At 68.6% G+C, this 26,327-nt stretch overlaps 3 protein-coding genes across 7 annotated transcripts; 2 read left to right on the plus strand and 1 right to left on the minus strand.

The window, feature by feature from the left end:
* Positions 1-2,558: 2,558 nt before the first annotated feature.
* Positions 2,559-7,761, plus strand: PNKP (polynucleotide kinase 3'-phosphatase). Of its 3 annotated transcripts, none has more exons than XM_075915884.2 (17): positions 2,559-2,687; positions 3,176-3,311; positions 3,499-3,545; positions 3,873-4,283; positions 4,629-4,708; positions 5,130-5,187; positions 5,281-5,388; positions 5,523-5,594; positions 5,683-5,731; positions 6,328-6,398; positions 6,480-6,572; positions 6,650-6,746; positions 6,818-6,879; positions 6,957-7,066; positions 7,137-7,224; positions 7,320-7,375; positions 7,615-7,761. In XM_075915884.2, the coding sequence occupies exons 2-17, from the start codon at positions 3,185-3,187 to the stop codon at positions 7,733-7,735; spliced, it is 1,650 nt and encodes a 549-aa protein (XP_075771999.2). In that variant the 5' UTR covers positions 2,559-2,687; positions 3,176-3,184; the 3' UTR covers positions 7,736-7,761. The 3 variants fall into 3 exon arrangements, with proteins under 3 accessions (XP_075771999.2, XP_075772000.2, XP_075771998.2); XM_075915885.2 differs by having other exon boundaries at positions 2,614-2,704; XM_075915883.2 differs by lacking the exon at positions 2,559-2,687 and having other exon boundaries at positions 3,072-3,311.
* A 186-nt stretch (positions 7,762-7,947) lies between these two features.
* Positions 7,948-20,482, minus strand: MED25 (mediator complex subunit 25). Its single transcript, XM_075915872.2, has 19 exons — positions 20,280-20,482; positions 17,462-17,507; positions 17,119-17,243; positions 16,651-16,749; positions 16,334-16,454; positions 16,069-16,225; positions 13,996-14,126; positions 12,610-12,703; positions 12,271-12,464; positions 11,838-11,975; positions 11,426-11,511; positions 11,086-11,143; positions 10,898-11,005; positions 9,496-9,684; positions 9,307-9,411; positions 9,128-9,190; positions 8,811-9,005; positions 8,523-8,715; positions 7,948-8,087 (listed from the first exon to the last, which is right to left on the minus strand). The coding sequence occupies exons 1-19, from the start codon at positions 20,468-20,470 to the stop codon at positions 7,984-7,986; spliced, it is 2,397 nt and encodes a 798-aa protein (XP_075771987.2). The 5' UTR covers positions 20,471-20,482; the 3' UTR covers positions 7,948-7,983.
* Positions 20,483-21,200: 718 nt separating this feature from the next.
* FUZ (fuzzy planar cell polarity protein) lies at positions 21,201-25,819 on the plus strand. Of its 3 annotated transcripts, XM_075915886.2 has the most exons (11): positions 21,205-21,517; positions 21,709-21,830; positions 21,986-22,070; positions 23,012-23,080; positions 23,391-23,495; positions 23,651-23,848; positions 24,010-24,105; positions 24,186-24,280; positions 24,403-24,473; positions 25,149-25,235; positions 25,332-25,819. In XM_075915886.2, the coding sequence occupies exons 1-11, from the start codon at positions 21,419-21,421 to the stop codon at positions 25,532-25,534; spliced, it is 1,230 nt and encodes a 409-aa protein (XP_075772001.2). In that variant the 5' UTR covers positions 21,205-21,418; the 3' UTR covers positions 25,535-25,819. The 3 variants fall into 3 exon arrangements, with proteins under 3 accessions (XP_089626251.1, XP_089626250.1, XP_075772001.2); XM_089770125.1 differs by lacking the exon at positions 23,651-23,848 and having other exon boundaries at positions 21,201-21,517; XM_089770124.1 differs by lacking the exon at positions 25,149-25,235 and having other exon boundaries at positions 21,202-21,517.
* Positions 25,820-26,327: the final 508 nt, after the last annotated feature.

Here is a 26,327-nt window from a genome sequence, read left to right on the forward strand (position 1 = left end):
CTCTCCGTGAACTCATCCGCCAGTCTCCCGGCCTCCTGGGGGTTCTCTGGTCTCCGGTCCTTGAGCCACAGCCTCAGTTTGGGTGGGCACGCTTCATAGAACTGCTCCATCATGACCAGCTTGAGCAGCTCCTCTGCGGTCTGGGCTCCGACTCCAGACACCCACTTGCGGCAGTATTGCGCCAGGCGGGAGGCCAGGTCCACATAGGTCTCCCGTGGCCCTTTCTGTACCCCCCGGAACTTCTTTCTGTACATCTCGGGGGTCAGCCCGAACTTGTGCAGCAGGGCCTCCTTGACTCAGTTGTAATCCCCTGGCTGTAGGTCCTCCAGCTGACTGAGCACTCCGGCCGCCTCCTGGTTCAGTGCGGGGATGAGCTCCTGCAGCCAGTCAGCTGGGGGGACCCGTTGCAGTCCACAGGCCCTCTCAAAGGTACTGAGGAACCCGTCTATGTCACCCATGTCCTTCAATTGGGCCACCACGGGCCTCTCCAAGCATCTGGCAGTCCTGGGACCCTGGGGCCCATCCGCACTTGGCGCAGCCGGTGCCCCGCTGGTTCTCCGCTCTGCCATGGCCAGCTCATGCTGTCGCTGCTTCTCTCGATCTTGGCGCTCCCTCTCTCGGTCCTGGCGGTCCTTCTCTCGGTCCTCTACTTCCAATTCCCTGATCCGCAGCTGGATCTCCAGGCGCCGCAGCTCCGCTGGGCTGTCCCCTGCCCTAGATGGGCTACGGCTTGCAGGCCTCCCGGGAGACGCTGTCTCATCTCTCCGTTGGGTTCCAGCGCTCCTCCCCCTCTCTGAGCCTGACACACTCTCAGGGGGGGTCTGGCTGCTTCCCCTGGGGACAAGATCCTGGCCCTGTGGCTGGTCATTATCTTCCAGCTGGGCAATCAGCTGGGCCTTGGTTGCTTTCTGCACAGGCAAGCCCCTCTCTCTGCACAGCCCCACCAGCTCTGCCTTCAAGAGTCGGGCGTAGGCCATCTGCCCGCTGGTCCCCTTGGTGCAGACTCACCAGTCTAGTGCTGCAGCGCCCCACGATTCCCAGGAACCGCTTCGCTCTGTCTCCAGCACGCCTGGCTCCAGGGCTCTTGCTTCTACAGCGCCTTGTCGCTCACCGCTGGAAGCTCCATCCACGGGGTGCAGTGCATCCCACCCCTGACACCAGTGTGACGGCGCGTTGGGGGTTCCCCGTCTCCTGCACCCCGAAATGGCACAAACAGACTGCACCAGCCAGTGGAATTGAGGGTGGTTTATTGCTCCTCCAGCACAGCGCAGCACAGATGTAATCTGGTTACAGGAACTGGGCTAGGATGCCTCAGGCCCCCTTGAGATGGGGGAGACTGGGCCCCTAAACTCCAGCCCCTTCCCCTAGGCTCTCCTCCATGCCCTCCGACAGCCAGCAACCAACTCCCTCACTTCCAGCCCTGCCCCCCAGCCAAGGCAGCATTCCACCTTCCTTTGTTCCTCTCCATGGGGGGTGTCTGGCCACTGGTTTGCATAGTGACTCATCCTGTTTTGCTGGGTCGTGGTCCCCACGACAGCCAGTGGGGGTTCCCCCAGAGCCAGCAGCATAGAAACCAGCCAGGTACCCCCACTACGTCACACCCAGAACCTCCCAGCCCCCCAAACTGCACCCCCAAACCTGCACCCTCCGACCCCCACCCCCTTCGACCTGCAACCCCCAAACCCAGAACCTCCCAGCCCCCCAAACTGCACCCCCAAACCTGCACCCTCCGATCCCCACCCCCTTCGACCCGCAACCCCCAAACCCAGAACCTCCCAGCCCCCCAAACTGCACCCCCAAACCTGCACCCTCCGATCCCCACCCCCTTCGACCCGCAACCCCCAAACCCAGAACCTCCCAGCCCCCCAAACTGCACCCCCAAACCTGCACCCTCCGACCCCCACCCCCTTCGACCCGCAACCCCCAAACCCAGAACCTCCCAGCCCCCCAAACTGCATCCCCAAACCTGCACCCTCTGATCCCCACCCCCTTCGACCCGCAACCCCCAAACCCAGAACCTCCCAGCCCCCCAAACTGCACCCCCAAACCTGCACCCTCCGATCCCCACCCCCTTCAGCCTGCAACCCCCAAACCCAGAACCTCCCAGCCCCCCAAACTGCACCCCCAAACCTGCACCCTCCGATCCCCACCCCCTTCGACCCGCAACCCCCAAACCCTGAACCTCCCAGCCCCCCAAACTGCACCCCCAAACCTGCACCCTCTGATCCCCACCCCCTTCGACCTGCAACCCCCAAACCCAGAACCTCCCAACCCCCCAACTGCACCCCCAAACCTGCACCCTCCGACCCCCACCCCCTTCGACCTGCAACCCCCAAACCCAGAACCTCCCAGCCCCCCAAACTGCACCCCCAAACCTGCACTCTCCGACCCCCACCCCCTTCAGCCCGCAACCCCCAAACCTGAGACTAACCCCCCCCCCCCCGAGGCCCCACAGGGCTCTATCCTCAGTCAATGGGGCCCGGGCCAGGCTGGGGGGGGGGGGGGGGTCACGTGGCGAGACGGCCCCGCCCCCGGCCCCGCCTAGGACCCAAAGTTCCCCGGAACCAGCGCGCAAGGCGCCGGGCGGCCGCTCCCCGCCGGAAGTGCCGCCTCCCGCGGAAGTTCCCGGCGTGTCTTTGACGCAGTGACCGGCCCGGGGCCCCGCACCGGCCCCTCCCCCTGCCGAGGTGCCCCCGGAAACGGGGTCCGGCCCCCCACGTGCCTGCGAGCCCACTTCCGGGGGGCGGGAAAGGGGGGGACACCGGGGGGCGATGGGGGGGCTCAAGGCACGGCCCGGGCGGGGGGAGAAATGGGGGGGCTCAAGGGGCGGGGTGGGGGGTAATGGGGGGGCTCAAGGGGCGGAGGGAGGGGTGGGGGGTAATGGGGGGGCTCAGGGCCTGGGGGGGCGATGGGGGGCTCAGGGCCTGGGGGGGCAATGGGGGGCTCAGGGCACAGCCTGGAGGGGGTGGGGGGGAATGGGGGGCTCAAGGGGCGATGGGGGGGCTCGGGGCCTGGGGGGGGTGGGGGGCTCAGGGCACGGCCTGGGGGGGCGATGGGGGGGCTCAGAGCGTGGAGGGAGGGGTGGGGGGCAATGGGGGGCTCAGGGCACGGCCCAGGGGAGGGGGGGCTCAGGGTGGCATTGGCCCCTGACCTGCCCCGCGTGTCCCGTGCCCAGGGCCGCGCCATGGAGTGCTTGCTGGTGAGCCAGGATGGGCAGCACGACCCCGTGGCCCTGCCCGACGGGGTCCCCGTGGTGCTGGGCAGGGGGCCTCGTACCCGCGTGGCGGATAAGAAATGCTCCCGGAAGCAAGGTGGGTACCGGGGCTCTGCAAGCCGCCCCCCCCCCAGTCCAGGCTCAAGGCCCTGTGCCAGGATAGGGCCCTATCTAGGTCCCTGGCTGTGGGGAGGGGGGGGGGGATTGAAGGGGAGGCATCCGAGTGTGCAGATTGGGGGGGTTCCAGTTTTCCATTCACTCATATCCCCCCCCCTCTCTTGCAGTGGAGTTACTGGCTGACTACAAGCACCAGGCTGTGAGAGTCACCCAGGTGAGGGGCAGGTTGGTGGCGGGCGGTTATATGGGGCTCCAAGCCCTGGGGAGCGGCGCGAGGACTGGTTATATGGGGCCCCGTCCCCCGGTTCTGCGGTGCAGCCCCCGAGGCAGCGTTTCCTGTAAGCTTGGTGCTTGGGCAGCTGCCCAAGAGAGATTCGGGCACCGCCTAGCTGGTAGCAAAGTGCCTTCTCCTGGTGGTGCCCCTCTGCACGCACCTCGGTGCGTGGAACAGAACGTATTCCGCACACTGATGGAAAAGAGGAGGGGCCATTGCCCGGCAAAGGGGGGGGCTGTTCCTGCGCTCAGTCCCCCTGTTTTGCAGCGGGGCGTGAACCCCACATCGGTGGAGGAGCTGCAGCTGCAGCCCGGTGACAGCAGCACGCTGCAGGAGGGGCAGACGCTGTGGCTGGTCAACGGGCGCTACCCCTACACGCTGCACTTCCTGCCCGCCCCCCGCCGGAGCCTGGCCGGGGGTGGCGAGGGGCCAGCCTCTAAGAGGCCAAAGACCTCCAGCTCCACCGAGGAGGAGGGAGAGGAAGAAGAGGACCCTGCCGTGGTCGCAAAGCTGCGCCAGCTGCAGGAGACGGCAGCCAGCGCGGAGCAGGCAAAGGCCAGGCCCCCAGCTCCGCCCCAGGGGGAGGCCTCGGAGCAGCCCCCTCACCCCAAGGACTCCTGGCACGAGCATGGCAAGCTGCTGGTCTTCACCAAGCAGGGGGTGGTGCCCAGCACCAAGGTAGGAGTTAGCCTGGGGAACTGCCTGCCCCTGCTGGGGGGGAGGGGGGGCAGCTGGGCCCAGAGTGGGGAGGTTCCATGGGTCTGATGGGGAGGGGTGTCTATTGAGTGTGGGCACTGGAAGGGTCCATTTATTCTGATGGGGGGGGGAGCAGATTGGTCCATTGCTGTAGTGGGGGAGGCAGGTGGGTCCATGGCTGTGAGGACGGGTGGTGGATGGATCCATTGCTGGGGGGGTGGATCCACGTACTGTTCTTTGGCGGGGCAGAGGCGCTGGGTGGGACCATTGATGTGATGGGGGTGGATGAATCCATTGCTCTACCAGGGGGGTGCCTCGCTTCCATAGGTTGCTGGGTTTGACCTGGATGGAACCATCATCACGACCAAGTCTGGGAAGGTTTTTGCCACAAGCCCTGATGATTGGAGGTGAGCACAGAGCCCGGGCCGGTTAGCAGGGGTCAAGAGTGGGGACCTCCAGCAGCATGGCGGCTGCAGGGCGGGGGGAGCCCAGGCATGGGGGGCAGGGACTGAGGGTTGGGAGGGAGGGGCGCTGGCAGGGCTGGGGGGCAGGGGCTGCGGGTGGGGAGGGAGGGGCGCTGGCAGGGCTGGGGGGCAGGGGCTGCGGGTGGGGAGGGAGGGGCGCCGGCAGGGCTGGGGGGCAGGGGCTGCGGGTGGGGAGGGAGGGGCGCCGGCAGGGCTGGGGGGCAGGGGCTGTGGGTGGGGAGGGAGGGGCACTGGGGGCAGGGGCTGCGGGTGGGGAGGGAGGGGCGCTGGCAGGGCTGGGGGGCAGGGGGTGCGGGCGGGGAATCGGGGGGCTGTTTGGAAGTAACCCGTGTTTCATTCTCAGGATTTTGTACCCTGAGGTTGCCAAGAAGCTGAGGAAGCTACAGAGTGAGGGATATAAGGTTTGTTCTCCTCCCCTGCCCGGACACCCCCCCCCCCATCCCTGCCCTGCCCTCCCCCCCAGGTCCCTGACCTCATGTATCTTCCCCCTCCAGATTGTGATCTTCACCAACCAGCTGGGGATCAGCAAGGGCCGCCTGCGCCCTGAGGCCTTCAAGGCCAAGGCAGAGGCCGTGTTGGAGCAACTGGGGGTTCCCATGCAGGTAGGGGAGCTGGGGGGGGAGGTGTCCCTGGCCCTACTTAGAGCCCCCGTCTCAGGAGGTGCCTCCTGTTGTGGGGATGCCCATGCCTGTCCCAGGAGTGACCCCCCCCCCCCCCCCCGCGTTCTGCCCCCCAGGTGTTGGTGGCAACTGGCTCTGGGCTCTACCGCAAACCCCTGCTGGGCATGTGGGAGCATCTATGTGAGAAGGTACCAGGTTGGGGGCGGGGCGAGCAGAGGGAGGAGGCGGGGCCTTGGCCAGCTCCTCCCCCCATGTCTGACCCCTCCCACCCCCCAGGAGAACGGCGCCGTGGCAGTGACGCTGAAGAACAGTCTCTACGTGGGAGGTGAGCGGGCAGAAGGGGGTGTGGCTCCGCGGAGGGAGGGGGGCTCCGTGGCCAGAGGCCGCTCTCCCTTGGGGTCCAGCCTGGTTCCCACCACTTCGCAGGCCCCTCGAACCCCCCCCCCCCCCCCCCCCGTGGGTGTGATACCCTCAGGCTCTGGGGATGCTTCTTGCTGCTGGGTGGGGTCACACCAGGTCCCCCCCCCCCCCGCCTGCCAGCCTGTTACACTGCACAGGGGAAACTGAGGCATACCCCATCTTCATGTACAACACTGATTAACCCCCCCCCCCTCGCCTGCCAGCCTGTTACACTGCACAGGGGAAACTGAGGCATACCCCATCTTCATGTACAACACTGATTAACCCCCCCTCCCCCCCGCCAGCCTGTTACGCTGCACAGGGGAAACTGAGGCATACCCCATCTTCATGTACAACACTGATTAACCCCCCCTCCCCCCCGCCAGCCTGTTACGCTGCACAGGGGAAACTGAGGCATACCCCATCTTCATGTACAACACTGATTACCCCCCCACACACACACACTCTTCTCTCTGGGGGGTGCTTTGCCTCTAACCCCCCCCCCCCCCCTTGTTCTTTCAGATGCGGCTGGGCGGCCCCCGAACTGGGCCCCTGGGCACAAGAAAAAGGATTTCTCCTGCAGCGACCGTCTGGTACCCCCCCACCCTGGCCCCAGCTTCCCCCCTCCCCCCGACCACTGCGCTGGTGTTTGACAGCCTCTCTTGTCCCCCCAGTTCGCCCTGAACGCAGGGCTCCCGTTTTACACCCCTGAAGAGTTTTTCCTGGGCTGGGCTCCTGCCCCCTACCAGTTGCCCTCCTTTGACCCAGTAAGTGACCTCGTGCGCCCCCCCCCCCCCCCCATCACCCTGGCCAGGTCTGTCTAAGCCCCCATCTCTCTGTGCAGCGGGAGCTGGACTCCCAGGGACGTCTCTACGACCCCCCCGACGCGCCCCTGCTGGCCCCTTCGCCGGAGCTGGTGGTGGCCGTGGGCTTCCCTGCTGGTGAGTCGCCCCCCCCCCCTGCCCCATCCTCCCTGCTCCCCCAGGCCTGACCCCCCCTCTCGCCCTTGCAGCCGGCAAGTCCACCTTCCTGAAGCAGCACCTGGTGCCAGCAGGCTACGTCTACGCCAACCGGGTAAGGGGCCTGGGGCCTGCCGCCCTCCCTGCCTGGGGGGTGGGCTGCCCTCCCCACTGACCTGCCCCTCCCCCCAGGACACGCTGGGCTCCTGGCAGAAGTGCGTGGCGCTGTGCGCGGCGGCACTGCGGGAAGGGAAGAGCGCAGCCGTGGACAACACCAACCCGGACCCGGAGTCGCGCAGCAGGTAGGCGGGGCCGGGGGGGGAGGGGGGGCCGGGTGAAGGGCTGCCTTCCCCATGGTCTCCTCCCTGCCAGGTACATCGAGTGCGCCCAGGCGGCCGGCGTCCCCTGCCGCTGCTTCCTCTTCACCGCCACGCTGGAGCGGGCCAAGCACAACAACCGGGTGAGTGGCCCTGAGGGCGCTGCTGGGCCCTGCCACCCCTGGGGGGCCAGGCTTGTGCTCTGCCCCCCCCCGTGATTGTTCATTTCTGGTTCCAGTTCCGGGAGGTGACAGCCACGGGCCACGTCCCAGATGTTGTGCTGAACAGCTACAAGTGAGTGTGGGGGGGGGATTACAGGGGAGCTGCCGGGGGAGGGGCTGGGGGATCACAGGGGAGCTGCCTGGGGGGGATCACAGGGGAGCTGCTGGGGGAGGGGCGGGGGGATCACAGGGGAGCTGCTGGGGGGGATTACAGGGGAGCTGCTGGGGGAGGGGCGGGGGGGATTACAGGGGAGCTGCTGGGGGAGGGATCGCAGGGGAGCTGCCCCGCCAACCTCCCGTCTCCTCCCCCAGGAACAAGTTTGTGGAGCCGTCGCTGAGCGAGGGATTCGCCCAGATCCTGCGGGTGCATTTCGTGCCCAGCTTTGCGGACGCCCGGCAGGCCGCCCTGTACCGCCTGTTCTCCGAGGGCTGAGCCCCCCAATAAAGCCAGAGCAGGGACTGCGCCTCGCTGGCTCCCGGCCGGGGGGAGGCTGCGCCGTGCCTCAGTGGGCCTGGGGGCTGCGCCCTGCTCCGGCCAAGGAGGGGGAGACAATGGGGGGGCGCAAAAGGGGGTGTAAATTGCTCTGTTCTCCCCTCCCAATGCAGGTCCCTGCCCCCCCCCCAAACAGCCTGAGCAACCCAGGGGGGAGCACAAGGAGGTTTATTGACAAGGGGGCAGGGTCAGATCAGGTCCATCAAGATGTCATCTTCCATGACGCTGGGCGCCTGGACCGGCTGCAGGCCTGGCTGGGGGCCCCGGGGGCCAGGGGGCAGAAGCATCTGGCCTGTGGGGAGAAACAGGAGACTCTGGAGGGAGCTGTACAGGGAAGGGGGGGGAGAAACTCAACTCTTCTGTGCCCGGTGCTGACACATGGCCCCAGTGGGGTGGGGGGGGGGGTCTGGGCACTGGGGGACCCCGAGCCCGGTGCTGACACATGGCCCCTGTGGGGGGGGTGGGGGGGCTGGGCACTGGGGGACCCCGAGCCCAGTGCTGACATGGCCCCAGTGGGGTGGGGGGGGTCTGGGCACTGGGGGACCCCGAGCCCGGTGCTGACACATGGCCCCCGTGGGGTGTGGGGGGGGCTGGGCACTGGGGGACCCCGAGCCCGGTGCTGACACATGGCCCCACTAGTATGGGGCACGGCCCACAATCATCCCTCTGCCAATCGGGCACGGCCCTTGTGGGGCAGCTGTTCAACCCCTGCTCTCCCCCCCCTTACCTGGCAGTGGGGCCCGTGGGCCCATCTGTGTCGGCCATTGCTGCCCGGGTGCCTGGTGCATGAGCTGCTGGCCAGAGAGCTGCAGTGGCTGCTGCCCCATAGCCTGCCCCATGGACTGATGGGGCAGCAGCCCCTGGGCCGACTGCTGCAGGTGGTGCAAAGGCTGCTGGGATTGCGGCACGCCAGCCTGGGGCTGGAACAGAGCACAGAGGGGAGGGGCTGACACCCCAGCACAGAGGAGAGCCGGGGCAGGGCGTGGGGGGCTGCCTAGGGAGGGGAGCTACTCACCGGCTGCTGGCTGAGCAGGAGGCTGCGGAGCTGGGGGTTGGCGCCAGGGTTCTGGGGGCGCAGCAGGGCCCCCCCTTGTGTAGGCTGGGACCCAGGCTGGGGGGGGCCAGGGGCTGGGGGGGCTTGGGGAGCAGCCGGGGGGGCCTGCTGCTGCTGTGTGGCTGCTGCCGCCTGCTGCTGCACCCGGAGCTGCAACTGAGAGCAGGGGAGGGGTCAGCTAATCCCCCCCCCCACACGCTGGGGCTGACCCATCCCCTCTGGCACCACCAGTGCCTTGGGGGGTGCAGGGGGCCCACCCCCGTCAAGCCAAAACTCACCAGGCTCTGCTGCCGCTGCGGGTCGTCCATGATGGCGACAGGGGCCATGGCGGGACTCACCTGCTGGCAGACACGGGGGCTGAGAGCGGGGGGGGGCTGCACCCCCAAGCCCCACCAGGACCCTCCTTTCCACCCCCCTCCCAAGCAGCTGCTGCCCTGCCCCCCTGCTGCTCCCTTACCTGCTGCTGCCCCCCTTGTGCGCCAGGCAGGGCCGCCGGCGGCTTGGGCAGGAAGGGCTGGGTGGTGGGCACGGGGGCAGTGCCCAGGGCCTGGGAGCCCCCCAGCTGCTGGGGAGAGAGGAGAGAGGCTGCTGAGGGGCGGATCCAGGGTGGGGGCGGGGCCATTGGGGGCAGGGGGCGGGGCCTTACGCTGCGCTGCTGCTCCATCTTCTGCTGCTGCACCTGCTTGTGGTTGGTGATGACCTGGCGGATGCCGTTGACGAAGCCGCTCTGGTCGTAGGGGATCAGCCCCATGAAGATCTTCTTCTTGGACGAGTAGAGCAGCATCAGCACGCGCACCTCGCAGGGCGCCGTGTGGGGGAAGTGCACGCAGCCCGCCTGGGGGGGGGGGCAGAGCGTCAGGCCACGCCCCTGTGCAGACCCCGCCCATCCCCGGCCCGCCCCAGGGGAGGGGAGAGGGAGAATGGGGGGAAATGGGGCCAGCCGCAAGACTCTCTCATGGTTGGAGAGAGGGGGTGGGTGGGGGCCAGGGGAGGTCCCAGGGGGTGGGGCAGAAGGGGTTCCAGGTCAGGGGCCAGGGGGGGTTCCAGGTCAGGGGTGGGGGGCCAGGGAAGGTCCCAGGGGATGGAGCAGGACGGTTCCAGGTCAGGGGCCAGGGGGGGTTCCAGGTCAGGGCCGGGGGAGGGGGGAGAAGGGGTTCCAGGTCAGGGGCAGGGCCATGAGGGTGGGGGGCCAGGGAAGGTCCCAGGGGCTGGGGCAGGGTGGTTCCAGGTCAGGGGCCAGGGGGGTTCCAGGTTAGGGGTGGGGGCCAGGGCAGGTCCCGGGGGGGTGGGGCAGGGCGGTTCCAGGTCAGGGGCCGGGGGGGTTCCAGGTTAGGGGTGGGGGGCCAGGGTAGGTCCCAGGGGGTGGGGCAGGGCGGTTCCAGGTCAGGGCCAGGGGGGGTTCCAGGTTAGGGGTGGGGGGCCAGGGTAGGTCCCAGGGGGTGGGGCAGGGCGGTTCCAGGTCAGGGCCAGGGGGGGTTCCAGGTTAGGGGTGGGGGCCAGGGCAGGTCCCGGGGGGTGGGGCAGGGCGGTTCCAGGTCAGGGCCAGGGGGGGTTCCAGGTTAGGGGTGGGGGCCAGGGCAGGTCCCGGGGGGTGGGGCAGGGCGGTTCCAGGTCAGGGGCCAGGGGGGGTTCCAGGTCAGGGGTGGGGGGCCAGGGTAGGTCCCAGGGGGTGGGGCAGGGCGGTTCCAGGTCAGGGCCAGGGGGGGTTCCAGGTTAGGGGTGGGGGCCAGGGCAGGTCCCAGGGGGTGGAGCAGGGCGGTTCCAGGTCAGGGGCCGGGGGGGTTCCAGGTCGGGGCGGGGGCCAGGGCAGGTCCCAGGGGGTGGGGCAGGGCGGTTCCAGGTCAGGGCCCGGGGGGGTTCCAGGTTAGGGGTGGGGGCCAGGGCAGGTCCCAGGGGGTGGAGCAGGGCGGTTCCAGGTCAGGGGCCGGGGGGGTTCCAGGTCAGGGGTGGGGGCCAGGGCAGGTCCCGGGGGGGGCCGCGGGGGGGTCCAGGTCGGGGCGGGGGCCAGGGCAGGTCCCGGGGGGGCCGCGGGGGGGTCCCAGCCTTACAAAGCCGTTGCCCATGATGCGATAAAGGCCCTTGAGCGATTCCAGGTCCTTGTTGGTGAAGTGGAACTGCACCATGCGGGAATTGCGGAACAGGGGCCCCAGCGTGGTCTGTGGGGAGACGGGGGTGAGACGCCAGCGGGGGGCAGAGACCCAACCCCAGGCACTGCCCCCCCCCCACCCCCACTTACCAGCAACTGCTGCGGGATCAGCTGCATGATCAGCTTCTGGGGCCACTGGTCCGTCTTCCTGTCCGGGGGGGGCGAAATCAGTGACTGGGGAAAGGCCCCCCCAGCTGCACCCCCTCCCCTGTAGCTGCACCCTCCCTGGCTGCACCACCCACAGCCAAATCCGCACCCCTCCCCCATAGCCACACCCCCGCGGCTGCAACCCCCTGAACCAAATCTGCACCCCTCTCCTGTAGCTGCCCCCCCGCCACACCTGCCCCCCCCCCCACCAAATCCGCAGCCACAGCCTCCCCCCACAGCCTCAGCCCCCCCCCGGGACTCCTCCCCCACCCCCGGCACTCACAGGTTCTCCCCGGGGTTGACGTAGACCTGGCAGGGCAGTGACCGGGTCAATTTGGTGCTGGAGTCCACCGAGGCCGGTTTGGGCTTCTGCAGAGATTGGGGGTCTGAGGGGCTGGGTCACAGCCTTCCCCCCAGGGAGCAGCCACTGCAGGGGCAGGACACCAGGGGGCACCAGCCACGGGGCACCCCCCACCCCGACTCCCTGCACCACCCTTGGCCCAGGGCAGGGATGTCCCTGGGGCTGCCTCTGCCCCCTCCCCAAGCCTCCCCCGCTGGGGCCAGAGCAGGCCACGTCTCCGGGCGGGGGGAAGGCTGACTCTGGGTGTGGGGCCCCCCCAGCCACTGCCGCCACCGCACTGGGGGGGCTCCTGACCCCTCCCTCCCCCTGCGTCGCCCCAGCGGCGGGCTCTCACCTCCTGCCACTCCAGCACGCCGTTCCAGGCCAGCACCTTGTTGGTAACCGACTGCTGGGCCCCGGGCAGCTGAGCCGCCCCCAGCTGGGGGGCCGCCGGCGGGGCCACGCTCACGCCACTGGGGGCCACGGCGCTCGGCTGGGGGACACAAGCAGGGTCAGACCTGGTTCAGGCCCCCCACCTACGGGCCCTGTGTCCCATTCCCTGCTCCGCCCCCAAGCCAGCCCCCCTAGAAGGGACAGGCCCCCCCAGTGACCCCTGGAAGCGGCAGGCTTGGGCGGGCGGCCGCCCAGGAGAGATTCAGATGCAGTGAGCTGGGGGGGAGGACTCTGGCGTCCCGGCGGGTTTCGCGGACTCCAGCCCTACAGACCCGGGACGGCCAGCAGCCTGGTCGCTGCGGCAGATAGAGGGAGCCCCACGGGGCCGTACGTACCATGGCGGGGCCCGGCGGCGGGGGCGGCTGGCCGGGCGGCTGGGCCAGCAGGCTGGAGCCAGTGGTGACTGTGGAGACCAGGCTAGGCTGGGAGGCGGGCGGCAGCTTGGGGGCCATGGCTGGGACGGAGCCAGCAGAGAGCGGCTGCGCGGGTGCCTGGCTGAAGGGCGTCTGGATGGGGTTCAGAGGGGAGACTGCAGGGAGAGAGGGGAGAGCCGTCAGGGAGCCAGGCTGCCCCCCGTGTCACCTCCCCTTCCCCTGAACCTTCCAGGCCCACCCCCCGACACTGCTCCCAGCTCCCCCCACCCCCCAGGGTGCCGCCCTCCCCCCAGCACTCACAGCGTGTGGCCATGCTGGCTTTCTGGTTCTTGGCAGCCTCCACAGCAGACTGCGCAGCAGCCTGGGCGGCGTTGAGGGAGCTGGGCGGGGGGACCTGCGGGTGGAGCTGGAGTGAGCCAGGCTGGGACGCTAGAGCTGGAAGACGGGGGCAAGGGCAAGGGCTGGGATCCCGCCCGCCCCCCCAGGAGCTCTTCCCTCCCCCCCCATGCGGGAGGTACCTGGTAGGGCTGGGAGACGGGGGAAGGGGCAAGGGCTGGGATCCCACCCGCCCCCACCAGGAGCTCTTCCCTCCCCCCCATGCGGGAGGTACCTGGTAGGGCTGGGAGACGGGCAGCAGGGGCAAGGGCTGGGATCCCGCCCGCCCCCCCCAGGAGCTCTTCCCTCCCCCCCATGCGGGACGTACCTGGTAGGGCTGGAAGACGGGGGCAAGGGGCTGGGATCCCGCCCGCCCCCCCCCCCAGGAGCTCTTCCCCCCCCCATGCGGGACGTACCTGGTAGGGCTGGAAGACGGGGGCAAGGGGCTGGGATACCGCCTGCCCCCCCCAGGAGCTCTTCCCCCCCCCATGCGGGACGTACCTGGTAGGGCTGGAAGACGGGGGCAAGGGGCTGGGATCCCGCCCGCCCCCCCAGGAGCTCTTCCCCCACCCCATGCGGGACGTACCTGGTAGGGCTGGAAGACGGGGGCAAGGGCTGGGATCCCGCCCGCTCCCCCCAGGAGCTCTTCCCTCCCCCCCATGCGGGACGTACCTGGTAGGGCTGGAAGACGGGGGCAGGGGCAAGGGCTGGGATCCCGCCCCCCCCCCTCCCAGGAGCTCTTCCCTCCCCCCCCATGCGGGACGTACCTGGTAGGGCTGGAAGACGGGGGCAGGGGCAAGGGCTGGGATCCCGCCCGCCCCCCCAGGAGCTCTTCCCTCCCCCCCATGCGGGACGTACCTGGTAGGGCTGGAAGACGGGGGCAAGGGCTGGGATCCCGCCCACTCCCCCCAGGAGCTCTTCCCTCCCCCCCCCATGCGGGACGTACCTGGTAGGGCTGGGAGACGGGGGAAGGGGCAAGGGCTGGGATCCCGCCCGCCCCCCCCAGGAGCTCTTCCCTCCCCCCCATGCGGGACGTACCTGGTAGGGCTGGGAGACGGGGGAAGGGGCAAGGGCTGGGATCCCGCCCGCCCGCCCCAGGAGCTCTTCCCTCCCCCCCATGCGGGACGTACCTGGTAGGGCTGGGAGACGGGGGCAGGGGCAAGGGCTGGGATCCCGCCTGCCCCCCCCAGGAGCTCTTCCCTCCCCCCCATGCGGGATGTACCTGGTAGGGCTGGGAGACGGGCAGCAGGGGCAAGGGCTGGGATCCCGCCTGCCCCCCCAGGAGCTCTTCCCCCCCCATGCGGGATGTACCTGGTAGGGCTGGGAGACGGGCGGCAGGGGCGGCTGTGGGGCCGGCGGGTGCTGCGGAGGCGCCGTGGGGAGCTGAGGCTGGGGCACCACCTGTTTGGGCTGGATGGTGCTGGAGGCTGTGCTGCCACCTACTGGGGGAGAGGAGACAGGTCAGCAGCCTGGAGGACTCGACCCCCCCGCCCCCACCACCACATGCGGGGGTGGAACCTCGGCCGCGGGACCTCCAAGCCCTCGCTGGGGGGGGAGGGGCAACATGACCTCAGCCCCCCCCCGCCTGCCATGACCTCTGGAGCCTTTCACATCCCAGCCGGGACCCTGCGATCCCCGCGTGGTAAGTCCCAGGGACCCCTCTGCAGGCTCCCAGGCCGGGCCGTCCCGCGGCAGCACCCAGCTTGGACAGGATGGCCAAGAAACACTGGAGACATTCCACAGAGATTTCAACAACCTGCACCCACCATCAGCCTCAGCCTGGACCATTCCACACGAGAGAGCCACTTCCTGGACACCACCGTACAAATCAACAATGGAAAATTAGACACCACCCTCTACAGAAAACCCACCGACTCCTGCAGTTACCTACATGCCTCCAGCTCCCATCCAGCACACACCACACGATCCATCGTCTATAGTACAACCGCATCTGCTCTAATCCCACTGACAGAGACCAGAAACTTCAGGATCTCTACCAAGCATTTATAAACCTCAACTACCCACCCGGAGAAATACAAAAGCAAATTGAAAGAGCCAGACGAATACCTAGAAACCATCTACTTCAAGACAGACCCAAGAAAACCAACAATAGAACACCACTTGTCATCACCTACAACCCCCAACTTAAACCTGTCCAACACATTATCAATAAACTACAGCCTATACTGGAACAGGATACCATACTCCAGAGGCTCTGGGGGCCAGACCCATAGTCTCCTATAGACAACCACCTAACCTCAAGATGATTCTTACCAACCACCACAGGACATACCACACTAATACCAACCCTGGTACCTTCCCTTGCAACAAACCCCGTTGCCAGCTTTGTCCACATATTCACTCTGCTGACACCATTATTGGACCTAACCAAGTGAGTTATAAGATCAAGAACACACATTCCTGCGCATCCAGAAATATAATCTCTGCTATCATGTGCCGAAAGTGTCCGTCTGCTTTGTACATTGGACAAACATCTCAGACACTTCGCCAAAGGATCAATGCCCACAAAACAGATATTAGCCAGGATCACAAAGAAAAAACAGTTTCTTGCCATTTCAACCAGAAAGGACACTGTCTCAGCGACTTAATTACCTGCATCCTGCATCAGAAGCCTTTTAAATCTGCACTTGAAAGGAATCCTCTGAACTGTCATTCATGCTCAAATTCAACACTCTACGCGTGGGTCTCAAAGACCCCAGTTATCTTACCCATTACAAAGATAGCTTCCCCAATTATCCCCTCTAATATCATTAGCTCACACACATTTACCTCCCCGCCCCCCGCATCCTTCAGTTCTGAAATTTGATTTGAACTTTTCATGTGTGTTCATTTTTTTTAATTGTATCCTTTGGTATATATGGTTGTGACAATTTTCTTCCACTATTTGATCTGAGGGAAGTGGGTCTGGCCCACGAAAGCTCATCACCTAATAAACCATCTTGTTAGTCTTTAAAGTGCTACATAGTCCTGGTTTTGTTTCAGCTTGGACAGGCTGCCACATGTCGAGTCAGAGCCTCGGCCCGGGTTTCTCTCCGCTGCGGCGGCACCGGTGACACCAGCCGGCCGACGAGCTCCCCGCCCCGGTGCTGGCCAGGTCACGACCTCCATAGGGATGGGGGCCCTGACACGCCAGGGACGCAGCTGCCCCACTCCGGCCCCCTCTGCTGCCACCCACGGCCCCCCGCAAGGTGTTACCGGCAGCTCCGAGGCCCTGCTGGGTGGGCCCCACACAGCCGCTCACCTTTGGCTCTGCCCGGCAGGACCTGAGCCCTGCAGGGAGGAGCCCGACTGCCCTCCCGTGGTGCAGCTGCGGGAAGCAGAGGCCCCAGCCCCCCTTGGTCGCTCGCTCCCCCGCCCCCTTACCCGGCAGCACCATGCCGCGGATGAGGATCATGTGCCGGGGATCCTGGCTGAAGTCTTTGGGCTGGGCCTCCAGCATGCCACCGGGCACGGCCTTCTCGAAGAGCGCGCGCAGCGCCGGCAGCTTGCGAGGGGACACGATGGAGAAGTGGATCCCGCGCTGGGGAGGGGAGGGACAGGGGTGAGCAGACCCAGGCCACCTGGCTCCCAGACTCCCCTCCCCTCCCCCAGCCGGGAAGAGAACCCAGGCATCCTGGCCCCGCCTCACCTCTCCGATCTTCTGCACCAGGTTCTCGGTGGTGTAGCCGGAGTAGGTGGTGCTCTCCACGGCCGGCAGCAGGTAGGGGGGCGAGTTGCAGATCAGGATGCAGACTTTGTGGGTCTGGCCTCTGGGGGAGGGGACAGGCAGATGGGGGAGGGGACGGAGCTGCCGTTTCCCAGCATGCCATGCTTCGGCTTGGGGCACAGGTGCAAGGTGAAAGCTGGGGAATGCAGCCCAGACCCCAAACCTACACCCCCGAGCTCCCTGCCGTGCTCAGATTGCTCCCTCCAGGCTCCCCCGCCCCACCCCACCGCCCCACTCACATCTGCTCCCTCATCTTCTTGAAGTCATCGAAGAGCTGCAGGGCCGTGCTGAGCCCCTCGGCTATGAGGCTGCAGCTCTCGCCGCCGCCCCCCACAAACCTGCGTGGAAAACAGGAAGCTGAGAAAGGGCCCCCTGGCCATAGGCGTCAGGCAGACGGGCAGGGGACCCGGGGGACCGGCTCCCAGCCCAAAGTGCTCTACCCCGCAGGAGCCCACTCCCCTCCCAGGAGAGAACCAAGGAGTCCGGGCTGCCTGCTCTAACCACTGGACCCCACACTCCTCCCAGGGCCAGAGAAAGAGCCCAGGAGTCCTAGCTCCCAGCTCTAACCACTACACCCCACGCCCCTCCCCGGGCCAGAACCCAGACATCCAGGGTTGCATCTCCCGAAGGAGACATTTCCCCACCTCACCCACTTTCAATCTTGGGGGGCCCCACCCGAAGGTCCCCTCGGCCCCAGCCCCACTCACTGGATGCTGTCCAGCCAGGTGACAAACTCGTAGGCACTGCTGGTGGGCGCGTGGCATTGCACGTAGGACTCCGGGGCACAGTCCACCGTGTTGAACACCACCAGGCTGTACTGGGTGCCCCCATACTGCCAAGGAGAGGGGGGTGAGATTGGGGGCCTGATGCCCTCCCACTGGCCACAGGGGAGTCCCGGGAGCCCCCCCCATCCCAGTCCCCTGGACCAGTCTGGGGTGAGACTGGGGCAACCCGCAAGCCTGCCCAGCTCCCCCAGCGCCGCCACCCGCCCAATGGGCCCCCAGCCACGCGCCCGGGGGGGGCCCCAAACGCATCAGCCGCCCCACTCACATCTCCCCCGAAGTCGGTCTCAGCGGGGGGGCCGCCGTTGAAGTACCTGCGGGAACAGGGCAGGTGCCCGTCAGAGCCGGGGGGGGGAACCGGGCAGCTCCTCCCCCTCTCCCGCTCCCCTCAGCCTGGGGGGGGCTGCCCGTGTTCAGCTGGGGGCCAGGGCCCAAGGGGGTATTGGGGGGGTTCCAGAGGGCCCTGGGCGAGAGGGTTCACGGGGAAGGGGGCACGCATGCGCACTCCATGGTGGGGGGGGACCCGGGGGGAAGAGGCCCGAGGGGGGGTCGCACAGGCGCAGATGCACTCGATGGCAGGGGGGGCTCGCGCAGGCGCACACGCACTCGATGGCGGGGGGGAGTCCGGGGGGGCTCGCACAGGCGCACGCGCACTCGATGACGGCGGGGGTCCGGGGGGGGGGCTCGCGCAGGCGCACACGCACTCGATGGCGGGGGGCCCGGGGGGGGCTCGCGCAGGCGCACACGCACTCGATGGCGGGGGGGCCCGGGGGGGGCTCGCGCAGGCGCACACGCACTCGATGGCGGGGGGGTCCGGGGGGGGGGCTCGCGCAGACGCATACGCACTCAATGGTGGGGGGGGTCCGGGGGGGGCTCGCGCAGGCGCACACGCACTCGATGGCGGGGGGGCCCGGGGGGGGCTCGCGCAGGCGCACACGCACTCGATGGCGGGGGGGGGGACCGGGGGGGGGGGGGGGCTCGCGCAGGTGCACACGCACTCGATGGCGGGGGGGGGGCTCGCGCAGGCGCACACGCACTCGATGGCGGGGGGGGGGCTCGCGCAGGCGCACACGCACTCGATGGCGGGGGGGGGGGGCTCGCGCAGGCGCACACGCACTCGATGGGGGGGGGGGGGGGGGCTCGCGCAGGCGCACACGCACTCGTTGGCGGGGGGGGTCCGAGGGGGGCTCGCGCAGGCGCACACACTCGATGGCGGGGGGGCCCGGGGGGGGGGGCTCACGCAGGCGCACACGCACTCGATGGCGGGGGGGCCCGGGGGGGGCTCGCGCAGGCGCACACGCACTCGATGGCGGGGGGGGGCCCGGGGGGGGCTCGCGCAGGCGCACACGCACTCGATGGCGGGGGGACCCGGGGGGGGCTCGCGCAGGCGCACACGCACTCGATGGTGGGGGGACCCGGGGGGGCTCGCGCAGGCGCACACGCACTCGATGGTGGGGGGACCCGGGGGGGCTCGCGCAGGCGCACACGCACTCGATGGCGGGGGGGCCCGGGGGGGCTCGCGCAGGCGCACACGCACTCGATGGCGGGGGGGCCCGGGGGGGGCTCGCGCAGGCGCACACGCACTCGATGGCGGGGGGGGCCCGGGGGGGGCTCGCGCAGGCGCACACGCACTCGTTGGCGGGGGGGGGCCTGGGGGGGGGGGGCTCGCGCAGGCGCACACGCACTCGATGGCGGGGGGGGGCCGGGGGGGGCTCGCGCAGGCACACACGCACTCGATGGCGGGGGGGCCCGGGGGGGGCTCGCGCAGGCGCACACGCAGTCGATGGCGGGGGGGGGGGGGGGGGGGCTCGCGCAGGCGCACACGCACTCGATGGGGGGGCCCGGGGGGGGGCTCGCGCAGGCGCACACGCACTCGATGGCGGGGGGGCGGGGGGGGGGGGGGCTCGCGCAGGCGCACACGCACTCGATGGGGGGGCCCGGGGGGGGGGCTCGCGCAGGCGCACACGCACTCGATGGCGGGGGGGCCCGGGGGGGGCTCGCGCAGGCGCACACGCACTCGATGGCGGGGGGGGCCGGGGGGGGGGGGGGCTCGCGCAGGCGCACACGCACTCGATGGGGGGGCCGGGGGGGGGGGCTCGCGCAGGCGCACACGCACTCAATGGGGGGGCCCGGGGGGGGCTCGCGCAGGCGCACACGCACTCGATGGGGGGGCCCGGGGGGGGGGCTCGCGCAGGCGCACACGCACTCGATGGGGGGGCCCGGGGGGGGGCTCGCGCAGGCGCACACGCACTCGATGGGGGGGCCCGGGGGGGGGGCTCGCGCAGGCGCACACGCACTCGATGGGGGGGCCCGGGGGGGGCTCGCGCAGGCGCACACGCACTCGATGGGGGGGCCCGGGGGGGGGGCTCGCGCAGGCGCACACGCACTCGATGGTGGGGGGGTCCGGGGGGGGGGGGCTCGCGCAGGCGCACACGCACTCGATGGGGGGGGGGGGGGGCCCGGGGGGGGGGGCTCGCGCAGGCGCACACGCACTCGATGGTGGGGGGGGCCCGGGGGGGCTCGCGCAGGCGCACACGCACTCGATGGGGGGGGGGGGGGGGGGGGGCTCGCGCAGGCGCACACGCACTCGATGGCGGGGGGGGCCCGGGGGGGGCTCGCGCAGGCGCACACGCACTCGATGGCGGGGGGGGCCCGGGGGGGGGGGGCTCGCGCAGGCGCACACGCACTCGATGGCGGGGGGGCCCGGGGGGGGCTCGCGCAGGCGCACACGCACTCGATGGCGGGGGGGGCCCGGGGGGGGGGGGCTCGCGCAGGCGCACACGCACTCGATGGCGGGGGGGCCCGGGGGGGGGGGGCTCGCGCAGGCGCACACGCACTCGATGGCGGGGGGGGCCCGGGGGGGGGGGGGGCTCGCGCAGGCGCACACGCACTCGATGGCGGGGGGGCCCGGGGGGGGGGCTCGCGCAGGCGCACACGCACTCGATGGCGGGGGGGCCCGGGGGGGGGGGGGCTCGCGCAGGCGCACACGCACTCGATGGCGGGGGGGCCCGGGGGGGGCTCGCGCAGGCGCACACGCACTCGATGGCGGGGGGGCCCGGGGGGGGCTCGCGCAGGCGCACACGCACTCGATGGCCGGCAGCAGGTAGTGCTTGCGCAGCGACTCGAAGTAGGGGCCCAGGTTGGCGGTGCCCTCGATGACAAACACCACGTCGGCCACCATCCCGGGCTGGGCCTGCGCGGGCCGCTCCGGCCCCGGCACCACCATCGCCCCGCCCCCGCCGGAAGCTGCGCCCGCGGCCCCGCCCCCCGTCCCCATGGAAACAGCGCCCCGGCTCCCGGCAGGCCCCGCGCTCCGACATGGCCGCGGCGCGCGGCTGAGGCGGTGCGTGCGGGGGGTTCGGAACCGCCCGCGGGGGGGAGGGGTCGGTCAGTGGGCGGGGCCAGGGGAGAAGCGAGGCAGTGCGTGGGGGCGGGGCCGAAGGAGGGAAGCGGTCGCTCAGTGGGCGGGGCCAGAGTAGGGGAGGGGGTCAGTGAGTAGGTGAGGTCAGAGGAAGAGGGTTAGCGAGTGGGCGGGGCCTGTGGGGTGGGGACAGAGGAAGGGAGGGGCGGTGAGTGGGCGGGGCCAGGGAGAAGAGCGGCCGTGCGTGGGCGGGGTCTGTGGGGGAGGGGAGGAGTCGGTCAGTGGGCGGGGCCAGAGAAGGGGGGGTTACTGAGTGGGCAGGGCCGGTGGGCTGGAGACAGCAGAGGGGAGGGGTCAATGAGTGGGTGCGGCGTGTGGGGGAGGGGGTCAGTGAGTGGGTGGAGTCAGAGGAGGGGGAGTTAGTGAGAGGCGGAGCCTGTAGAGGGGCGGGGTCAGTGAGTGGGCGGGGCCAGAGAAGGGGAGGAGGTCAGTGAGTGGGTGGAGTCGGAGGAGGGGGAGTTAGTGAGGGGCGGAGCCTGTAGAGGGGCGGGGTCAGTGAGTGGGCAGGGCCAGAGAAAGGGAGGAGGTCAGTGAGTGGGTGGAGTCAGAGGAGGGGGAGTTAGTGAGGGGCGGGATCAGTGAGTGGGTGGGGCCAGAGGCTGGGAGAGGTTAGTGACTGGGTGGAGTCAGAGGAGGAGGCGTTAGTGAGGGGGCGGGGCCTGTGGAGGGGAGGGGTCACTGAGTGGGTGGGGCCAGAGGAGGGGAGAGGTCAGTGAGTGGGCGGGGCTTGAGTGTCACCAGGCACCTCTCTTCCCCCTCAACAGTCTGGGGTAGCCAGGGCTGGGCTCCACTGGCTGGGGCACCATGGGGGAGGAGGGAGGCTCCGTCACTCTGCTCTGCCTCACCGCCAGCAGCGGGGTCCCCCTGTTCTGCCGCAGCAAAGGGCCATCCTCCAAGCACCAGGTGAGGCCCCTGACCCTCCCCACACCATGGGGCATCTGCCCGCTAAGCCTGGAATGGGGGGTTATAGGGAGGAAAGAGATTAGCTGCTGGGGGGGGGCGCTAATTAACTCTGAGCCAACCATGCCAAGGAGATAACCCAGGAGTTTTGGTTCCCTTATGCCCCCCCCCCTTGAGTGTCGCTCTCTCCACAGCTGCCCTTCTCGGTGATCGGCTCCCTGAATGGGGTGCACATGTTCGGGGCAAACCTGGACGTCCTGCTGACGGCAACCTGCACCGCCAACACCCGTGTGGCTTGGAGGGTCTTCCACAACAGGTCCGGGGGCAGCCGCGGGGAGGGGGCAGGCGGGGAGCGGAGGGCTGCAGATGTCTGGTAACAGGAGATGCTACCTCGGGGGGCTGGGGATTATCGGGGGATGGAATGGGGAGCAGCTGCCCCCATGAACCTCATCATCACCCTGACTTTTCCAGCATCACCCTCATCGTCCTGTCATCGGAGGAAGGAGCCAGTGACTTTGCCCTGGGGCGCCTGCTGGACAACGCTTTCAGCGCCATGGTGAGGCCCTGCCCCCCGGCCAGTCCGAGGGACATGTCAGAGAGCTGTCCCAGAGCCCCAGTGCTGCCCGAGGGGATGCAGAGCACAAACTTCCCAAGGCTGCTGCCCGGGGTCACTAGCCCTGAAACCGCCCCCCGGGAGAGGCCCTGCTGGCTGAGCCACGTGGTCCAAGAGGCGAATAGAGCTGACCTGCTCAGAGGGGTGGCGGCCGTGCCCAAGGGGGATCCGGGGCCCCCGGCTTTGAGAACATCTCTGACCAGGCCCCTCTCCGCTTTTAAGCTCCGTGGGCTGCCACGGGATACGGGCCCTCACGGGTCAGTAACTGCGGAAAGGAGGGAAATAAAGGGGAGGAATCGCGGGCCAGTCGGCAGAGCGGAGAGAGCCGCGTTCCCTCGACTTCTTTCCATCCATGAGTGGAATAAATATTGTTCCGTGCACCGAAGCATGTGCCAACACGCACCACCAGGAGAAACACGGGCTGCTGGCTAGGGGCGCTCTGCTTCTCGGCTGGCTGGCAGCTGAATCTCCCCTGGATGCCCCCCAAGCCCTCGAGGGAACTCTGGCAGGGGGTGACCAGCAGGTCCCCTGGGGCCTGTACTGGCCCGGCGCTGCTCAGGCCAGTCCTCAGCGACTGGACAGCAGGAGACAAGGGAGGTGGCAGTTTGCAGCCAAGACACACTGACTGCAGTTTGGTCTGGCCACAACAGGACCACTGAGAGACGCAGGGTACCCAGAGCCCCAGGCATGGTCACCCCACCCCACTGGGGCTGGCCTGGGGGAAGGACAGTTAACCCCCAGCAGATCCTGGGTTTGCCCGGCGGGCCCTGGAACACGCTGCCCCAAGACCAGGCATTGCCCCCGATGCTCCGTCTCCCCGGCTGGCCACCCAGCCCTGTGAGGGGGCCTTAGGGGCGACAGACTGGCTGGGGAACTTGTTGCAGGTGCTGATCCTGGGCTTGGAGGAGCTGGTGAACGTCCGCAACATTGAACGCCTCAAAAAGGACCTGAGGGTACGTGGAGGGACTGGAGTCCCCCAAAACTTGGGCCTTGAAGGAGGGAGGGGGAAAACTGGGACCCTCCCCCCACTCCAAGGGGTGTGTGACTGGGTCCTTCTCAATCCCAGGCTCTGGGGAAAGAGGGGCTGGGCTGTCCCCCCAGCCCGGGCCCCACAGGGTGTGTGTGTGGGGGGGGGGGGGGGAAGCGGTGAGGTATCAGCCCCAGCCCACGGTAGCACATCCTGCCCCTACCTCGGGCTAGATGGGAGGTCATGGGGCTGCCCCACAGGGCTCCCGGCCTTACCAGCCCCTTCCCTGCCCCCAGGCCTGCTACAAGCTGATTGACAGCTTCCTGGTGCCCCTGGAGCGGAGCGGGGACCTGACCCAGTGTGTGGAGTGTGTCCCTGTGCCCCACAGCGCAGTCCTGCAGGTGAGCACCCCAGGGAGACAACCCCAGCCTGGGGGAATGCTGGGGAGCCAGGCCTGCAGGGCCTCATGGGGCTGGGTTCTGTGTGGGGAACAGGGTGAGCTGGATGCAGGGGGGAGGGGCCACCCCACTGACCCGTCTCTGGTCCCCATGCCCAGGAGTGCCTGGAGGCCTTCGCGGGCGCAGCTGAGAGCCGCTTTGGCTGCCTGGTGGTTGGGGGGCGCCTGGCGCTGGCCACGGAGCCCTGGTGGCAGCTGGCCCCCCAGGAGCTGCTGTTGCTGAGCTGGCTGGTGGGCTCACTGCCCCCCCACACGACACGGGACTACCCCATCTACCTGCCCCACGGCAGCCCCACGGTGAGAGTGCGGGGGGTGGGGGAAGTGTTATGGGAGGGGTGGAGACTGGGGGGTTGGGGGTCTGCAGGTGGGGAGGCTCGGGCAGTGGAGGGTTGGGGGTGGAGGGTGTGGATGTGGGGAGGCTGGGGGACAGGGATCTCTCTGACTGTGCTCCCCCCCAGGTCCCCCACCGGCTCCTCACCTGCCAGCTGCTGCCCGGCCTGGAGGCCTGCTTGCTCTGTGGGCCCAGCCCAGCCCTGCCCACCGTGGAGACCGAGGTGGGTGTAGGCAGGCCAAGGGGAGGATCCCGCCCCCCCCCCCACGCCCCCGTTTAACCCCTTCTCCCCTGTGCCCCCAGCTGGTGCCACGGTTCTGGAAGCCGCTGCTGGAGCCACTGCAGGCCTGTGTGAGCCCCCCGCCCGCCGGCGCCTCGCTGCCCCCCGGAGTCCTGGCGTGAGTGCCCCAGGGCAGGGGGAGGATAGGGGAGATGGGATGGCCGGGGCTGCAGCCGGGCACCCCAGAGGGCCAGGCCAGCGGTGCCCCTAGCGCCCCTCCCCCTATTTCTCTTCTCTCAGGTTTTTGTTCATCAATCGGGAACAGAGAAGCAGCCAGAGCTCAGTGCAGCTCCCAGCATCAGCGGGGGAGGGTATGTCCTGCCCCCCATCCAGCCCATGGGGAGGGGTACCGCCTGCCCCCAACTGAGTCCACGGGGGATGTCCTGCCCCCCATCCAGCCCATGGGGAGGGGTACCACCTGCCCCCCAACTGAGTCCACGTGGGGAAGGGGGATGTCCTGCCCCCCATCCAGCCCATGGGGAGGGGTACCATCTGCCCCCCAACTGAGTCCACGGGGATGTCCTGCCCCCCATCCAGCCCATGGGGAGGGGTACCGCCTGCCCCCCAACTGAGTCCACGGGGGCTGTCCTGCCCCCCATCCAGCCCATGGGGAGGGGTACCATCTGCCCCCCAACTGAGTCCACGTGGGGAAGGGGGATGTCCTGCCCCCCATCCAGCCCCTGGGGAGGGGTACCATCTGTCCCCCAACTGAGTCCACGTGGGGAAGGGGGATGTCCTGCCCCCCATCCAGCCCCTGGGGAAAGGCTATGACCTAACCCCCAAATCAGCCCCCTGATCACCCAACAGTGCCTCCGTCCAGCCCTAGATAGTGCCCCCTGCACTGGGTAGGCCCTGACCCCCCCAGCCAACCCCAGGGCAGGTTGCTTCTCCCCCATCCCACATCGCAAGTGCACCTGGGGAGCAGGGGGATACATCTCGGGCTGGGGGGGCCCAGCACCCTATTTCAGTGTCTCCCCTCCCCCCAGGTCTATCCCCCAAGGGCCGAGCTCGGGCCCTGCGCCACTTCTATGCCCTGGTCACCACCTGCTACTTCCCCTGGGAGGGCAGCCCAGGTGAGTGGGGGAGGGGAGGAGCGGGGGGGAGGGGCTCAGACCCACTGGGGGCCTCACGCTCCCCTCCTGGCCCCTGTAACCCACCGTTTCTGGCAGCCCCCCTGCAGGAGCCGTTCCAGGCTGGCTTTCCACACCACGCCCGGCACTGCTACATAGTGAGCACCACCCACAAGGCCTACGCCATCCATGCCCCCCAGCACCAGCTCTTCCTGCTCCTGGCATCACACGTGCCCACCTTCAGCCTGCGGCCCCTGGCCACCCGTGCCCTGCAGCACCTCATCGGGGACGCTACCTGCTGATGTGCTGGCCTGGCCCCTGGGTTCCACTGCGGTGCCACAACAGGGCCAGGAATGGATATCTGGGGGGCTACAGGGATTGTTGCAGGACTCTTGTACATACCAGAGAACAGCCAGACTGGGCCAGACCCATGGGCTGTGAGGGCCAGGGTCCTGGCTGCCCACACGAGCCAGCAGTGTGTGGCCCTAGTTCTGCTGTGAACCCTGGTGTAGACTTGGCCTGCACTGCATCCTGCAGCAGGGAGTTCCACACGTCAGGTGCAGAAATACATTCCTGTTTGTTTTAAACCTGCTGCCTGTTCATTCCATGGAGTGACCCCTGGGTCTTGGGAGGCACAAACAGCTCTGCCTTATTGACTTTCACCACATCACAATCATATCCCCTATTTCAGCACATGTGCCTCAGTTTCCCCTATGCATGTGACTATCTAGAGGGGCACAGTGAGGTGTTTTCTTTGCAGAAGAATTCAAATAGCCAGCCATTTGTTTCCTAGCAATTAGCAGGGGTCCGCTGGGGAAACCAGCTCCTGTGGGGAGATCAAGGGGTCCTGCTTGCCCCCCAACCTCCACTGTCCAGAAACAAAAGATTGAGGGGGCAGCCTGCAAGGTGTGTGCACGGCTCCATGCTAGGCCCAGGGGGGTTACCCCTCAAAGAGCACGCTCACACAAGAGGGGCCTGCCCAGCACCCACTCTGAGCCCACAACAGGTGGTGGCAGCGCTGGGATTGGTAGCAAGGCCGGCTAGAGAAGGATGATCACCCCAAGAGGCCAGCTCCAGTCCGCAGAGAGGCCAGAA

The sequence above is a fragment of the Pelodiscus sinensis genome, chromosome 18 (assembly GCF_052426305.1).
Source record: "Pelodiscus sinensis isolate ZL-2025 chromosome 18, ASM5242630v1, whole genome shotgun sequence".
Lineage (NCBI taxonomy): Eukaryota > Metazoa > Chordata > Testudines > Trionychidae > Pelodiscus > Pelodiscus sinensis.

Bases quoted from the DNA above. Each gene is read 5' to 3' on its own strand.
- PNKP (XM_075915883.2), top strand. From the start codon at position 3,092: ATGGGGGGCTCAGGGCACGGCCCAGGGGAGGGGGGGCTCAGGGTGGCA. The intron at 5,389-5,522 runs GTAGGGGAGCTG...TCTGCCCCCCAG, and splicing joins AACTGGGGGTTCCCATGCAG to GTGTTGGTGGCAACTGGCTC. The intron at 6,747-6,817 runs GTGAGTCGCCCC...TCGCCCTTGCAG, and splicing joins GGCCGTGGGCTTCCCTGCTG to CCGGCAAGTCCACCTTCCTG.
- MED25 (XM_075915872.2), bottom strand. From the start codon at position 20,470: ATGGGGACGGGGGGCGGGGCCGCGGGCGCAGCTTCCGGCGGGGGCGGG. The intron at 12,465-12,609 runs GTGAGTGCTGGG...CTCTCCCTGCAG, and splicing joins AGCCAGCATGGCCACACGCT to TCTCCCCTCTGAACCCCATC. The intron at 8,088-8,522 runs GTAAGGGGGGGG...TTCTCCCCACAG, and splicing joins CCCACGGGCCCCACTGCCAG to GCCAGATGCTTCTGCCCCCT.
- FUZ (XM_075915886.2), top strand. From the start codon at position 21,419: ATGGGGGAGGAGGGAGGCTCCGTCACTCTGCTCTGCCTCACCGCCAGC. The intron at 21,518-21,708 runs GTGAGGCCCCTG...CTCTCTCCACAG, and splicing joins GGCCATCCTCCAAGCACCAG to CTGCCCTTCTCGGTGATCGG. The intron at 23,849-24,009 runs GTGAGAGTGCGG...GCTCCCCCCCAG, and splicing joins TGCCCCACGGCAGCCCCACG to GTCCCCCACCGGCTCCTCAC.